Below are 17942 nucleotides of genomic sequence, written 5' to 3' on the forward strand. Positions count from 1 at the left end.
GGGCTATAACACTGAATAGGGCTTCGTTCGTGTGACTGGACTACCCAAGCTCACCAATCGTGAGATTTGACTCAGCCAAAGATCACATGACTTACTCTCGGACCACAGCTTCTCCCATTCTCAAATTTTTGGGGTGTCTCATACCCTAAACTATTCTTCTTATTGAACTGGTAGAGATAGTTAGGTTTTAGTCCTTTGACAAATTATAAGACAGTCCTTCAACAAACTGTAGAACAAGGCTATATCCTCATGCACTGGAGGGCAACTTAAATACTATATAAATTTTTCTCTACTCCCAATCCTCAGGCGAACTCCCGCTTACTAATCACGCCTTAAACAATACTCACTCTTTTCACTTTTTCCTTTGATTGTTATCAGAATCAACACATTAGGTTCACGACCAAGCACTACGCAAGTGTACATTAATTTTTTATTTTTCACTTATATCACATACACCTATTTTTTAATCACAATTGCTCATCTTTATCCAACCATTTATAACACATTATCACATTCATCTTTCTAAAGACATATGCATATTTATAATTTAAAAACATCTTGATTTGGCATTTGCATTTCAAACCACAATAACATTATGCACATTAAATTTTCATACTCTCTTTGAAACTAACATATACTTTTTACATTGAAAATCAACCCATGCATACAACATTCACATTTAGAAGTCAATTTACAATTAATTAACATATGAATACCCAAAGTAGGATTTCTCTTAATTACCTCAAACCTTTGAGAGGTCAAAGGTTTACCCCTCAGTACAAGAGCTTCCAAGCTTGAATTCCCAAGCCAAAATAGGTGAGCAAGAGCCAAAACTACAATCAACTAAGTTGAATTTCATCAATATTACCAACTCAAACATTAAACCCTCAATTTCCATTTCTAAATTGCCCAATATTCACTCCACAAGAGTTTGAGCCTATCTTTTGGGTTTATTAATTATCTTTAGTCCCCAATAACATTAATAAACTATTAAATTCTCATTAATGGCATCACAATCTTCCAACCACCCATAATAAATGAAATTTCAAATATTAATGGAGCTCATCTTTCAACCACCACCAAAATCATTAATACTAGCCTTAAATACTCTAGACAACTCCCATTAACTCCATTTGAGTTAATAGGTTCAGATCCATAGTCTATATGAACCGAAATCATCATCTCCATTCAAATCCTAATTCAAATCCTTGAGAAAATGGAAGAAAAAAGGAGAAAAATATTTTAAGGATCTTACCTTGGATGATTTGGATCTTCAAACCTTCTCAAATTCTCCCCTAGGTCATGCCTAGCAGAGAAAATGTATGTCTCCTCTGTTTTTCGCATCAAATCGTGCATTATTTTTGCAAAATTTACACCGTGTGTCACGGCGCATGTCCCCACACATCGTGGCATGTAGTACAGAAAAAGAAGTTCTCACTTGATGGCCTTGTGCATCGTGGCACATCACGGCATATGGCATAGAGGCTGTTTAGCATGTTTTTCTCTACTTTTTAGTCCCTAAGTGACCTAATTTCACTTTGAACCTAAATTATACCTGAAATTCTAATTTAAAACACTTATTACTCTCCTCTGACCACACATCACATCAACTTACTTAATTATTCTTATTAATCTTAGTAAATTAAGGAATTAAAAATAGGGATATTACATGCTATAACCATACATTGTTTCCAATTAAAGTTTGAAACTAATTTTTTAATTATCCTCAAGTGGCAAAGTTGCAAACATTCAAAATCGATGGAATGAATTACAATAACATGCTATTATGTTTATGAAATTCATAATTAATTGTGCTGAAGGCTTCATCTAGTCATTGTCTATATATAGTTTGGGAAGTGCAGTGTATCCAATGCCTGACTCTTGAGATTTTGAGTCCTTCTCTCCCCCTTTGTGTTGCCTGAGTATATTTTGTTAGTCGTTGTTGTTATGTGGCTCTATTAATTTTTATAGGAAGAGTTTGCTTAATCCTGAGGAGTTATCGTATAATCAACTTGATGTGAAGAAATAGCCCTTAAGGACAAGTTCTTGGACACGACTCAAACTATAATTTCACCCACTTTTGCCAACAATAAGGAGGCTATAGCAACAATCAAGTATTGCCCTTTAAAGTATCTTGCTATTACGATGGTTCTATATTTGAGTTTGCTGCAATAAATAATTTAGATTGATGTTATCCGATGCGTTCAATATTTGTTTGGAAAAATGTGGTATATTGTTATTTGAAAAGCATTTATATTCTTCTGTCACATGCACCATAAATGTTTCTTTGTATCATATATTTTTTTGGTTCTCTTTATAAGTTATTTCTATTAATTTTATCAATACTTATGCAAAAAAAGTAAAAAAAATAAAAGTGTGTAAAATTTCAAATATACCCCTATATAATAAATCTAAAAAGTAATTTCATGTTAATTTCTCTCTCTATTATAAAATGTAATTTTGAAAATAGCTTTCAAATATTACTTAAAAAACTGCGCCGTGACTTATAAATAGGATCAAATGAGCCTTTTAGAATGTTTCTTATAAATAGGACTAAAGAGAGTATATGTTAAAATGGTCCAATTGTGTATCATATTCTTTCCCATTTTATTCTTCAGTCGCCGTGTTTTGCCATGCAAGTTTGTCATTATAACTAGGCATGTTAAAATGGTATAGGATTTTAGTTAGACAAGACTTTACTCTAATAAAGCTAGCTACATTTGTATGAGTAATTGATAAAAAGAGGCTGTATATGTTGAACAAAACATAACTTGGTTCAACAATGAACAAACCACGACTTGTTGTCATATTGAACAAAATAAAATTTGCTGCCATGATAAACAAAACAGAAATTGCTGGATTGAACCAAAAAGGCAAAACTGAACCCCTAGTTTTGGATTGTCATTGCCTCCTTGCAAGTTATCCTCCAATATTGTTGAAGTTACTGAAGATGAACCTTCACATATATTGGGAATTGATTAGACATATTGTTGAAGCTATCATGAAAAATGGGCCTTCGCGCCTCATATTGACTTTGGCATCTTGATGTAGTGTACATGCTTATTCTAATAAAAGTGGCATTTTCCCCCTGGTGCACAATCCTATCTCTGTTTTTTTTTTAAATTTTCTTTTGGTATTTGACAAGAGAAATTCCTCTTCTTCTGGTGCTTCCAAAGAAAGTGTTGGAATTTAAGAAAACCTATAAATCACAAAGGAAAAAGTATGCCTATTATTAAAGGAAAAAAAAATACATGTGGGAGATGTGAATGGAAAAGTATTACTTAGGAGATGACAATCTTTCAAATAACACTTAAATTTTTTAAGCAATTAATCTTACGATTGTCGGTTATAGGGACATCTTGAGTTTAAAAAAGGCATTATATGTGGGTATACATATTTGAGATTGGGAGAATGCAAGAGTTTCACGTGTAATGAAAATTTCTTGCTATTATAGTTTTGCTAGGAAGAGAGTTATTTTTCAAGACATTCAACACAAGCTCTTTTAGCTCAAGGTGAAATGAATTAGTCAACATTATATTCCTCTTTCTTTATCTTTCATTGCTAATTTATGGGTTGTAATTTTTATTGATTTTAATTTTATCATTTGATCTTTTATAAAAGAAATATAAGTAACAATCTATTTATTTAGAATTTGTTATTTTTTGCAAGTTCATTAATAAATCTGCAAACAACAAAAAATTTTCATTGAGCTGAATACGTTACTTTTTACAATTTATGGAATAAAATCTGTGGTTTCATTGCAAGTTTACATCCACTTTTTTAACTGTACGTCCGGTATAAACAATCCATTTTGTTTATTGTTGCTCATAATCAATTATTTAGGCAATAACCATGCTATAAAATAAACTCCTATGGCTAGTTTCGCTACATCAATTTTTACCGTGACAAATATTTATTACCTATCAGAAATTTCTACCTGCCAATATTACTCTTAATTTATTACCTACCCTTATTTCCACTTGAAGGTCAGCTAGATTTGCAAATGGTAATAATAAGGTCTTCAATTATTTTTGTTCAAATTTACAATGCACTAATAGAAAGAACATTTAGAATTTGGAAGAATGGGTTTACAATTTTATGCAAAATACTTAACTATGACTATGACGTATAAGTTTAAATTATTGTTGCAACAATAGAGATACATAACTATGACTATAGTCATAATTTTGATTCTGATTTTATGCTTAAACAAAAAGAAGATCAAATCGAGCATGAAGAAGATTTTTCATGTTGATAAACGTTCATCTTTGCCTTCATTAATAGCATCTTTATTGGACATGGCTAGTCTTCGTAATGTTATTAGAAATTAATTTATATATCATCATCCAAATCTTCAGTTATTATAAAAGAGATGTTTAGTATTTAAGAATTATATCTTTTTTTATTGAATTTATTTGAACTTAGATATATTGATTTATTTTTTACATACATTAAATTATTAATATTAGTATAATTTAAAGGGAGCATTTCGTTATAGGACCTCAGTGGAGAATTGATAAAAAATAAGGACCAAAGAAATATGAAAATACATTGCAGCAAAATGAGACTAAAATGAAAATAATTTTACAAAACAATTGACCAAAGTATCCTTAGAATAAATTGAAGAAAGAGCATGTGTAGAAATCAATGTGGACCTCCGATGAGAGAACCAAATTCCTATGAGCAGATCCCCTCTCGCCATTGAACATTGTTTACGGTGAGTCGCATAATAATTTCCCTTTGATGATGCTAACGAGGTCCCATGAGTGAAGCTATTGCTTAACCTTCAATTATGTTGCCGGTGACGCAACTGATCTGTTCAAAGAGAAAGAATTATATTTAATTTCCGGACTGGGCATTCTTATGATATCGCGGCTCACAGATTCAAGTCTATTTCACATGAATGTGCTACAGCAATGCATAAAGTAAGCAAAATTATGGCTTATGAAGGTTGATTACTCCATTAAATTGAGAAATAAGTCTTCGAATTGGCACGTCATAGTTTCATTTTAATTTTCTATCAGATAAAGAATGAGTCAACTTCATGTTCATATTGGTGGATCCATGAACATTTGTCTCATACTAGTGCTTGCCACAGTTTGTGAACAATTTGAAATTAGTTGTTAATAATGTAAATCTACTTGTAAATACAATAATCTGAAGTTGTTACTGGCTTAATGATTGTTCTTCCTTATGTAAATTTGTTCCCACTTGTATATGAACTTATTAATTATGACATATCACTTGTCAAATTGTTACTCTTGTCAATTTTTTTGTGTGTAGACTGCTAGTATCAAGTTATGATATATAAAAATGTAGAAGGATCCATGGACATGTAAAGTGATTTTGATTATAAATTAAAAATATCTGTTATATAATGACTTGCTGGGATATTGATAGTTGGAATATATTAACAAAAATATTATGGCGCTTATCGATTCTATTAACATAGATTAGTATATGTTTATATTATGGAAAATGAGTATTAAAGAAATAAATTATTGCACATGAAGAGCATTTTTTTGATGTGAATTGTTTTGCAACATCACAGTTGCAAAGTAAATAGCTTAGGTGAAGGTGCTACATATTAATGATATTATAGTTGCACTGTCCAAAATAATTGTATTTCTTATTGTAAAAACTTTAATGTTATGTTGTAAATATAGTAATTATAGTTGTAAATTTATATCTAGTGCTAGTAAGGTAATTAAACTTAAACTTAACGCTTTAATGAAGTACAAGTTGGCATGAAAACTTGGTTATGCCCCATAAGAAGAGAAACACACTAACTTGGTCCATTATAGCTGATGATTTGAGGTTATGTATGCCTGCACAAAATTCAAACATGCTGAACGACTAACTTTACAAATAAAATATCTAATATATCTTGTAAATTTTTTTATGTTGCTTGTTAAATTTAAAATGTTACTCATCAAATACCTAACTAGTGTAAATTTAAATATGGTTTATTAAATGACAAACTTCAAAAGTAAAAATAAAATATCTAATATAACTTGTAAATTTCTTTAAATTGCTTATTAAGTTCATAATGTTACTTATCAAATAATTAACCTATGTAAATCCATACACCACTAGTTAAATGACTAACTTCCCAAGTAAAGTACCTAATATAATTTGTAAGTTCTCTTATGTTACTTGTTAAGTTTAGAATGTCACTTTTGCAATATTCATCTTGTGTACATTCATGCATAACTTGTTAAATTACTAACATTATAGGTAAAATGTCTATTATTACTTATAATTTTTTTTTACATTTCTTGTTAAGTTCATAATGTTATTTGCTAAATATCTAACCCATGTAAAAACATATATGACTTGTTAAAGTGCTAATGTCACCTGTAAAATATTTAATATTACTTGTTAAGTTTGAAATATTATTATTTGTGTAATATCTGACCTTTGTAAATCTAAATATGACTTGTTAAATGACCAACTTTACAGGTAAAATGTCTGATATAACTTATAAGTTTCCTTACATTGTTTGTTAAGTTCATAATGTTACTTGTGCAATATCTAACATGTATAAATCCAAACATGACCTGTTAAATTACAAATTTTATAAGCAAAATGTTTAATATAACTTGTAAATTCCCTCACATTATTTATTAAGATTAAAATGCTACTTGTGCAATATCCATCCTATAATCTATCTATGACTTGTTAAATTACTAACATCAATTGCAAAATGTCTAATATTACTTGTAAATTTTCTTACATTACTTGTTAACTATACCAATGCTTCTGGTTAAAAAAATAACTATATCAATACTTAGTAAATACTCAATTAAACTAATCAAAATAGCTAATTTGAACATTAACAAAAGCTAAAATACATTGCAGTAAATAGTTAATTTACATTTCTAAGATTGTAACATTAAGCTCATAACATCCATGCATCTCCAATTGCAAAAGAAAGAACATCAAAATGAAATTGTCTTTCAACTATGTCATTGTTGCACTTTTTACATATGTTGTTTGGTTGTTTGATATTAGTGAATGGGTAGATAAAGATCTTAAATTATTTGGATGTTGCACTAGCTATTATCAATAGCTTTTTCAATACTCTTAAGCTTTCCTTTATTCTTTTTTTGAAATTCTTTTCTAAATTCTTTGAATCCTATCACTTGTTCTTTCCTTTGTCCCGCTTGCTTTTCCACTAAATTTATAGCCCTACAATAATTAACATTAAACCTATTCCTAATAAACTAAAACTACCGTAAATTTACTTATGCAACTTGTTAATCATTCAACCTCACTTGTTACATGTCTACAACAACTCATTTAGTAATTGTGCTTGTTAATTTAGTAGATGTAATTTTGATTATGGTTTCTAATAATATAAATTATGGTTACTATATTTCATGGACTTTGACACTTTACCAGCAAATTTACTCATGCAACTTGTTAATCATCCAACTCTACTTGTTATAGGTTCATTTTTCCCTACATGAGTTGTTTATGTGCCTAACTTCACTTATTTTATTCATAATAATGTTATGCTATTAACGAAAGTTACAAATTCTACCTACATGTATTCATGAATCTAGTTTTATTTGTTTTTATTTATAGTGATGCTATGTTGATAATGAGAATTGCAAATTCCCTCTACGTTAGCTATTTATTTTTCATACATCAGCTATTCATTTTCTCTACACAAGTTATTCATGCACCTAATTTTACTTGTTTATATTTATAATGGTTTTACCTTGTTAATAAGACTTGTAAATTTATCCTATGTTAGGTGTTCATTTTCCATATAGACACTATTCATGTTCCTCTCTGGTAGAAGGAATTAGAGTTATTTTGTATTATTTCACTCAAAAACTTAATTTTAACTTGGCCCAAATGCAATCTTAGGAGCTAATTTGATATTTCAAAAATTTTATGAGTTGACTACAAATTAATTTGGTAAGGGTTGATATTTCAAAATTTTATGGGTTGCTATTAATTTTAAAATTTTATGGGTTGACTAAAAATTTTATAAGAGAATTTCAATGATGGACTATTAACCATACTTATTTACATTTAAAGCTTTAATTTTTTGAAAATTCATTACAGTTCAAGAATGTTGATTTGATATTAAATTTTTGAAAGAAATAATAAAATTGCCCATTGTTTAAATTAATTTTAACATTTCCCTACTTCACTTTTTAATTGCCTTATTTTATTTACTCATTTACTTACGGAATGTTGTTAATTGCCTTACCTAACTTATTTACATTTTATGTGTTTAAATCATGTTAAGATAATTTGTTGATTCATGTACTGTACACCATTTATTTACTTATGAACTATTGTTAATTGTCTTACTTCACTTGTTCATAATTATATTTTCACTTAATTTCATTTTAAGAAAATAAATAAGTGAAGTAGGATAATTAACAATATTTCATAAGTAACTAAATAAGTGAAGTAGGGTAGTCTTGATATTAATTTAAATGAAGGGCAATTTTATTATTTTTTTAAATTTAATATCAAATCAATATTTCTAAAATGTAGTAAAATTTTAAAAGTTTAAGGGCTTTAAATGTAATTAAGTATGATCAAAGGGTATCTATTGAAATTCTCCCGGAATATTTTCCCATGGTACTGTTAAGAAATTATTCAACGGGTTTGATAGCCAATGATCTGACTCAAATGCCCTCCTCTCCCGCCAACCCCAAAACCCAAAATTCCCTATCTCGCGCCAAAACCACAGACGATTGAATTGAAGTGCAGTTCCAACCTCATCCCCTAAAACCCTAAACTTCACATTCTGATTCACAAAATTTCATTACTGTCTCAACCAAAATCTGAGAAAGCCCATTTCTGAAACCGCCATGAAAATACGTTCGGTGAAGCTGAGGGAAGCCCACCAGGCCGCTAGCAACGGCCGCCCCTCTTCCTGCTCCGTCTTGTGGGACCAGCAAGCTCAACACCTTGTCACTGCATGCTCTTCTGACGTCTCCATTTCAATCCACGACCCTCTGCTTCTTTCATCTGCTCCGAAGGTTCTCACTCACCACCGCGACGGCGTCACCGCTTTGGCTCTTAGCCCCAACTCTACGTGTCTTGCATCCGGATCCGTCGATCACTCCGTGAAGCTCTACAAGTTCCCGGGTATTCTTTTTCGCTAAATGCTCTTACATTTAGTGGCAGAATATATTTTGAATTTTCGGAGTCCTTTGTATCCTGTTTGGGTGTGCAAGGATGAAAATAATGGAAGTCTAGATCTGATTTTTGTTGTTGTTTTGGATCTTCGGATTTTGATCTGTAAGTTATTTTGCACGGTTTAATCAGTAGCAGTCTCAAGTAGTCTGACGCGCCTGTCAGTTCCGTGGTACCAAGAAATTAATTTCCCTATAGTCTGCAAAAATTAAATGAAAGTTTGTTAAATTAAGGACTGCCGAAGCGAGGGCTAAAATGCCTTGTTGGATGTCTTCGAGTTCAACGCATTCCATCTATAGCTTTTTAATTCCAAATTATTTTTCCCTTTTCTCTAACAAATGCATCTTGTTAGCAGATTTTGTTGGATCTAGGCCTAAGCTTTGCTGATGAGCACTGTTTTCCTCCTGTCCAATAATTTTGTAGTAAAGTTCTTCCAATTACCAAAGATCTAATTCAATTCATTTTGTTCAGGTGGAGAGTTCCAGACTAATATTACCAGGTTTACACTTCCAATACGCTCACTTGCATTTAATAAATCAGGGAGTTTGTTAGCAGCAGCTGGTGATGACGAGGGCATTAAACTTATCAACACAGTTGACGGTTCTATAGCTCGGGTTGTCAAAGGTCATAAAGGGACTGTCACGGGTTTAGCTTTTGACCCCAATGGTGAATACTTGGCATCTGTAGATTCATCTGGAACTGTTATTTATTGGGAACTTCACTCAGGAAGAATAGTTCATAACCTCAAAGGCATTGCTCCTGATACTAGAGCAGATGTATCTGCTATGAATGTTCTTTGCTGGAGTCCTGATGGTGAGACCTTGGCTGTTCCGGGGTTAAAAAATGATGTCGTGATGTATGATAGAGATACTGCTGAAAAATTGTTTACATTGAAGGGCGATCATACACAACCCATATGTTTCTTGTCTTGGTCACCCAATGGCAAGTACATGGCTACTTCTAGCTCAGATAGGCAGATTCTAATCTGGGATGTCAATAGAAAGCAGGATATTGATAGGCAAAAATTCAATGAAAGAATATGTTGCATGGCTTGGAAGCCAATAGGTAATGCGATAGCTATTATTGATGTTATGGGGAAGTTTGGTATCTGGGATTCTGTTATTCCTTCATCCATGAAATCCCCAACAGAGGACATTCCCACGCAATCCAAGAATAGTAATGGGCTTCTTTTGTTTGATGAGGAGGATCCGGACCTTTGTGAAAGTGGAAGTGTAAGCGATCTTGGTGAAGATAGTGATGGAGAGTCTGAACTACCTAGCAGGAAAAGATTACGTGAACAGCCTTCGAGTAAGGAAAACTTTGATGAGGATGGCAGTGACGAAATTGCTTTGCATCCAAAGGTTGAATCTCGTAAAAAACCAAATCACACGCATAAAGAAGATTTAAACACTGCGAATGTGGGACTTAAAAGCTCAATTATAACGTGTAAACCAAAGATGCAAGAAGCATTTCAACCAGGATCTACTCCTGCACAGCTTGGGAAGAGGCGCTTTTTGTGCTACACTATGCTTGGAAGTATAACCACAATTGAACATGATGGGTACTTCCACATAGAGGTAATGCATGTATTAGATATAAACTCATTCTTTCATCCCAGTATTGATTTAAGTTAAAATTGTAGCTTTTGCAGTTGATCTCTAATGTATGCTAATTGGTTGACATATCTTGTCGACAGATTGATTTTCATGATACTGGCAGCAGTCCGCGAGTTCCGTCAATGATGGACCATTTTGGATTTACAATGGCTGCTTTGAATGAGAATGGGAGTGTCTTTGCGAATCCTTGCAAGGGGGAGAAGAACATGAGCACTCTCATGTATCGTCCATTTAGCAGTTGGGCAAGTAATAGCGAGGTCAAAATCTCACACGGCTATATCTGCTGACATTCATTATTTATCGTGGCGTTCATAAGGATATTTAACCTTTCATTACTACTGGATAAGACTGTTTGCAATACAACGTTTCATCGTAAGTTCACTTGTTTAAAAAATGTAACAGTGGTCTATGCGCTTTGAAGGAGAAGAAGTAAAAGTTGTTGCACTTGGTACTGCTTGGGTGGCTGCAGCAACTAGTTTTAACTATCTTCGTATATTTACAGATGGTGGTTTGCAGGTTTGTTACAAATCTTAAACCTTTCTTGTTTCAGGACTTTTTTAAACTTTGCATTTGAAGCATTGATAATGAATAAACTTGCTTTTGCACTATGCGCAAGTTTTGACTTCTTTATGATTAGTCGATAACATGTTTGGTATGACAAAGAGAATCTGTATACGTTGATGGCAGTTTCCTTGCAATATTTGCATTTCTGAGTAAGTTTCATTGCAGAGAAATATTATTTCGCTGGATGGGCCAGTGGTGACTGCCTCAGGTTTCAAGGACAAATTGGCAGTTGTTACTCATGCCTCTGATTGTTTTTCCTTAAATAATCAGGTTGGTTTAGTGTACAGATATGGTTTATAAAAAGGTTACGCTACTGGGAGTGCATGTTTAATCTGAATGATAAACAACCATCCATAAGATGATATTTCCTTTTTCCAAAATAATATATTTTCCTTTGGCAAATTCAGGTGCTAGAGTTTAGAGTGTTTAATATACCGGATGAAACCCAGCTCCTTAAAGGCCGCCTACCATTGACTCCTGGTTCATCTTTAACATGGTTTGGATTTAGTGAAGAAGGCCAATTAAGTTCCTATGATTCCAAGGTATTCTGATCAATTGTGTCAATATTTCATATCATATCATTCTTGTCCGTTAAATTCTTGAGACATACATGCTAAGACTGTAGTATATGTAGGGCGTGCTCAGAGTGTTTACAAGTCAGTATGGAGGTAGCTGGCTCCCGCTTTTTAGGTTCGATATTATTAGTCCATGGCTTAATGTTTTTATTCTTCTTATGCCGGAGCTTCCCGAATGTCACTTCTTTCATTAAAATTTCAATGCAGTGCAAATAAAGAGAAAGATGAAAACTATTGGGTAGTAGGGTTAAATGCAATCAAGTTATTTTGTGTGATATGCAAAAAACCTGACGTCTTCCCACAGGTAGGAGTAGCAGTTTGAGGTAATCTGTTTGTCTTTTTTGGCTATGAGTTGACCATATTTACTTTTCACTTCATCATCAGGTGATGCCTAAACCGGTTCTTACTCTATTGAATCTTTCGTTTCCTCTTGCTTCCTCTGATCTGGGATCGGAAGCCCTTGAGAATGAATTCATAATGAACAACATGCATCTCTTTGAGGTTTGTCCTTGTGAAGCTTTGCAGATTTGAAGGCCTTTACAGTCTAGTGGGCCTGCAGAACGCATGATTCATATAAATTCAGTTCATAAAGAATTTTTAAGTGCTTAAAATGATAGTTATTCCAATTTGTTACTTTGATGCTGTTCGATGTTGAATTAGATTCATCCCATGCAGATTCAGAAAAGAATGGATGAAATGGCAGTTGCTGGTTTGGATGCCGGTTCGCTTGACGATGAGGCTTTCAATCTAGAAGCCGCCCAAGATAGATGTATACTTAGGCTTATAGCATCCTGCTGTAATGGTGAGTCCATGTTATGGTTTGCTCCATAGGGATTACTATCTCGTCGTCACATACCTCTCCACTCTGCATAACCTTGAATTCTATACTTAATAGAAGTATTCACGCTTCACCTTTGTGGATATAACAGGAGATAAACTTGTGAGAGCCACTGAACTCGTGAAACTTTTGTCACTGGAGAAATCAATGAAAGGTGCAATTAAACTTGTCACTGCTCTAAAACTTCCTAACTTGGCGGAGAGGTTCAGCAGCATATTAGAGGTATGTCTTGAGCATTCTGAGAAGGCACGGTGTTCAGAAATATCATGGTTAATGTCATCTTTGCCTGTGTTTTACCGTGATGCATTGAACAGCAAAGGCTTCTACATGAAATGAAAAAGCCCGCAGATAGCAACCACCACCAAGATGACCGTACCGCACCATTGACAGTCGATGTTTCAAATAGCAGAAGCAAAGTCCTGGCTCAGACGGAAGCAGCAGCCACAGTGAGCAATTCGTCATCACCAAAATTATCTGCTCCTTTGTTGACAAAGAAAGCCAAGTCACCAGGGGAAGCCAAAGCGGGAATAGATAAGCCTGTGGTGGCGAATGAAACTGTGAAGGGGAAGAATGCAGGGAATGATACAAATGATAGGGAAGGGAAGGCGGGGGAAATACGTCGCGTCTCAGCTCACCATTCTCAAGATATCTCTGTAAAGTCCTCAAATAAGCAGGAAGTAGACAAGTTAGACGCTGGCATGGCACAACCAAGTCGCCCCTCCAATCCGTTTTTGAAGTCGTCCATCAAGTAGACTTTATATTTTCACGCTGATGCGGATTGAAAAATCAAAATTGCTAGGTTACCTGGTTGAGTAGATTACGAATTATGAGAGCCTCCGGCATCTGTAAAGTCTTGTAACTATAATCATTTTTTTGAATATAACGTAACAGTTCTGTTGGTCACCGTTGGGATGCATCTCCACATCAGGTGTAGACCAAATAAAGAAGAAAGATATAGGGACGCTAAAGGATCTGATAGAAAAAACAGCATTCTTAATAAATAGATAATTTACTAGGCGAAATTCCCTTGTATGAAACACAACCCCCTTGCATTGTCATCCCACATCTCACAATGGGCAAGGTAAAGCCAGCGATGGCCTCTCATCGTGGTTCATGAATCGTGCTCCCATCAAATTATTATTTTATTATTACTGAAGAAACATTGATATTTTGCAATTTGAGAGATGGTGAAAAGTACGGACGAGAAAGCGTTCGTGTTATTTGCTTAGAGGTACATGCCTTCAGCTCACTGTTGTTGGCGCCCTGTAAGTGAAGATAATATGGGCGTTGGGACACAGTTCACCTTGACCCCAAAAAAAACGAAAAAAAAAAAAAAAAAAAGTTCACCGTGGTCAACAATCTGCTCCATCTATTTACTAGGATATATTATTATTAATTAATACTATTTTTTCAGGACACCCCGTTTCAGGATATCGGGTGAGAAATTAAAAAAAAAAAAAAACTATTTCTCCAACCTGAAACCTGAACGCACGTTCGGCGACAGTTAATTTAATGGCAAGAAATCCTGATCAGCCACCACACCACGCAAATCGATACGACAAACCAAGAGGGCTACTCTCGTCATTCCACTCCTCACACGTTATAGGCCCCAGATCCCCTCCCGCCCTTCACCGGGATACCTCACCCGCCTTCCCTTACATCACCAATGGCAGATGTCACCTACCTCCGCCACCGCGAACCCGACGACGACCCTCACCTTCCTGAGCAGACCCTAACTCTTGATTCTATCCCCTACCGGTCTCACTCCGATTTTGATTTCGATTTCGACTTCTATCCTTCCGATCCAGAATTCACTCCGGCCGATCCGCCCCCTCGCCCTCACAACGCCTCTCGCGATCGTGGATTGTCTCATCGATTTGAATCCGCCATCTCTGTACGAGGTGACGATAACTTCTCGGACCCTGGTTCGATTCCCATCACCGATCTGTTGGACCGCGAAAATCAGGTAAATTTCGTTATGGATCTGATTCAGCAGCGTGTTGAGCAATCGCAGGTCATGGTTCACGGTGATTTGGTCTCCGAAGTGCTGGATGATTCTAATTTTGGTATTATTGACGGTCATTGCGACGTGGGTGTTGATGCTTTGCGTATGGATTTCGAATTGGGATTAGGGTTTGGCGTGGACAGGGATTCTTTGCAGGGTGATGACAGTAGTGGTTTTATGGTTGAAAATTATGGTTCTGCTGGTAGTGGTGGGGATGGTGACCACTTTTTCGTTGGAAGGAGGGTGTCTGGATCTGAGTCCGTGGGAACGCCGTCTACGGCAAGCCGAATTCGGCCTTTCGACAACTGTGTACGGCTCGTAGGGTTCGGGTCAGATTCTGATGAGGAGGAGAATGGGGTTTTGGGTCCGCTCCCGCATTCTGAAGATGAATATAATGTGCACGACGAGAACGACGATGTTGCCAGCATCCCTCTTTGCTGGGATTCATTTCAATTGGAGGATAACAGGGAGAATACCGAAGATTTTGAGTGGGAAGAAGTTGATGGTCGGGTCGATGAGAGGGATATTTTGAGCATGCTCACTGGCGAGGATGATGCGTCTGTATCAGTTTCCGTTTCCCTATAAATGGACTTGAAGAAGTAAGTGTTATGAGAGCGGGAGGTGTGGAAAATTTGGGTTGGGAAGTTTTGCTGAATGCCAATAATTTGGACACGAACCCTGATTTGGATCACGATGCAGAACCTTATTTTGGTGATCATGATGACTATATTTATACTGCTGAGTACGAGATGATGTTTGGCCAATTCGCTGACAATGAGAATCCCTTGGTTAGTCGGCCTCCAGCTTCCGTATCAGTTGTTCAGAATCTTCCATCGGTGATTGTGACCAAACAAGATATCGAGGACAATGGTGCACTTTGTGCAGTTTGCAAGGATGAGTTCAGTGTTGAAGAACAAGCGAAAACAGTTGCCATGTTCACATTACTACCACGGAGAATGCATTATTCCATGGCTGGGAATTCGGAACACGTGCCCTGTTTGTAGATACGAGTTGCCTACTGATGATGCTGATTATGAGCGTAGGAGGATGCAAAGATCTGGCGGTATTTTATGATGCTTATTGGTTCAGATATGATTTTGACCATTTCTGGGCTTTAGGCTTGTTAAAGGTGTAGACTTTTTGGTTGAGGAGAATTCATCTCTAGTTAATTTTCAATACTTAAAGTTGTTGAGATGAGTAGGAGAGTTTCTTTGAATTGTAACTTCAGGCTACATGATATAAATGAAATTATTTGCGCAAATTTGTCTATCTGTATTTTGTTGTGGTTTTTGAATATTGCGGTTGTGTTAGAATGCTATCTTTTTTCATGCGATTTCTCATTAGATTTTTCATAGTGTTGGGATTAAAAAACTTTATGCTAGTAAAATCTCCAAAAGGTTGAAAGGATTTCTTGAGTCAGTGATGCCAGACCAATAAAATCATTGACCAATATTGACATTCTAGTTTGTTGATCGATCTGTGCTTCTGTTTTGGTAAATTATTTAGTTGTGACTTGTAATTTCTTGTCCATTCAACAAGCTTCGCAAGATGCAGACGTTTTGATTGAAGGTCTATTGTCTTCTAGGTGACTTTTGGTGCTTGTGTCAAGAACTTTTGAATGTATTTTCATATTTGGTTAGAACATCTTCTCTATGACAAGGTTTACCCCTTTTTTCTTTAAATGGTGTGCGTGCGCGTGTAAAAATACTGCTCGATGACTAGTTATTGTATGGGATTCCTATTACTTCGATGCTTAGTTATGGCGATGCTCTGGCTAGAAAGGCTACTAACTTCGGCTCAACTCTTGAAATGGAATATAAATGAAAACTGATGCTGCATATTTTGCGAATGCTACTTATAATGTGATATAGTGTATAAAATATTCTCAAGAGAAACTGAGAAAGTAGTAAAATGTAGTTTTAAGTATATGATCCATTTTTATTTTTATAAGTTGTCATAAATGTTCTTTTGAGACGTAGAGAACTAGAAATTCACTACTTTCTTAGTGGGCGTGGATGGCCTAGAAAGTACCCTTAATTAACGGATAGAATTTCCCACCATTTGCAGCCACTGCATTCAGCGAAGTTTTCCTTTACAAAAAGCTGTCCTGTTCTGCAATTTTAATATAAGGAACATTCATTATACCTGCCAGTTTTCAGATCTACAGACTTTGCTGACTTGATCATTCCATTTCTGGCTTGTCTCAAACGCTAGTGATTCTATATACGAGGGGGATTCCAAATGAAGGTAAAATTAGGATTCTGATTAACATCTCTATTATGTGCATAAATGACTAAAATAGTTTATATATGTATATTGCTAATGATCCTTTTGAATGCCACAGGAAAAATGGCAAATTCGTTTTGACCACTTATAAACCAAAGCTTATGTAATGCGTGCAAGGTAATGCTTCCAAGCACAGTCCTATGACATGAATGCAAATTATTTCACTACCTACCCTTTGGCTTATTACTCTTAAAAAGGAGCTGCAATTTCTCCATCAACGAAATTCTTATTTGTAGTGCTTGAGTGATTATTTTTTTTTTTCATTCCTCAAGTTAGCTTGCTCTAGATCTAAATGAAGCCTTGGTTAGATGGTATAGCTTCTTTGACAGGCATTTTTCATAACTGGGTGTGCAAATATTCAAGTTCGCTTACTGTTTGTTTCCTCAATCTTACCTTGAAAGGAAGGAAAGTAGGAAACTACATAATTCCAGTTTTGGCTCTATGCATTTTGGTTGCATTGTACCGTGATTTAAGCAAAAAAGACAACGTTGGTGCCTTGAGCAATCAAATCACTTTGGCTTACAATTATTCCCCGACCATTCTACAGAGCAAAGGTCATTTAAGCATTCTGTCTTTTACCATTCTTAACTTCGCGATCCAAGTATACAAAAGCATGGTAGTCTACGGCACCCAGCACAAACGCTCAAATACATCAGAACATCTCATCTGCAAAATCATCTTAAAGCTCTTATCCTCTCTCTCTCTCTCTCTCTCTTCTCTCTCTCACACACCACCACACACACCCACACACACACAAAAACATACACACACCCATCTGAGATATGGATGGGAATACAACCTTAGACTTAGAGCATCAGCATCCTCACCATCCTTGTCCTGCTCAGAAACCCATTCTGACCTCAAGTTTACTCAACATGGAAGCTGGGCAA

At 35.1% G+C, this 17942-nt stretch overlaps 2 protein-coding genes across 3 annotated transcripts; both read left to right on the forward strand.

Annotated features, from left to right (window-relative positions):
• Window positions 1–8718: 8718 nt before the first annotated feature.
• Window positions 8719–13664, forward strand: LOC129309357 (protein ENHANCER OF LHP1 1). Of its 2 annotated transcripts, XM_054950921.1 has the most exons (12): window positions 8719–9120; window positions 9640–10745; window positions 10865–11041; window positions 11187–11300; window positions 11514–11618; window positions 11756–11890; window positions 11983–12038; window positions 12131–12227; window positions 12308–12424; window positions 12599–12725; window positions 12853–12983; window positions 13076–13664. In XM_054950921.1, exons 1-12 carry the CDS (start codon window positions 8841–8843, stop codon window positions 13511–13513), a joined length of 2883 nt encoding a protein of 960 aa, XP_054806896.1. In that variant the 5' UTR covers window positions 8719–8840; the 3' UTR covers window positions 13514–13664. The 2 variants fall into 2 exon arrangements, with proteins under 2 accessions (XP_054806896.1, XP_054806897.1); XM_054950922.1 differs by lacking the exons at window positions 11983–12038; window positions 12131–12227.
• A 632-nt stretch (window positions 13665–14296) lies between these two features.
• Window positions 14297–16035, forward strand: LOC129307991 (uncharacterized). The gene is given in 3 exon segments (XM_054948945.1): window positions 14297–15343; window positions 15346–15686; window positions 15688–16035. Coding segments are annotated over 3 exon segments (1410 nt in total). The 5' UTR covers window positions 14297–14427; the 3' UTR covers window positions 15841–16035.
• Window positions 16036–17942: the final 1907 nt, after the last annotated feature.

Source organism: Prosopis cineraria, unplaced genomic scaffold (genome assembly GCF_029017545.1).
Source record: "Prosopis cineraria cultivar Desert tree isolate PC_DT_omini unplaced genomic scaffold, ASM2901754v1 PC4, whole genome shotgun sequence".
Taxonomy (NCBI): domain Eukaryota; kingdom Viridiplantae; phylum Streptophyta; class Magnoliopsida; order Fabales; family Fabaceae; genus Prosopis; species Prosopis cineraria.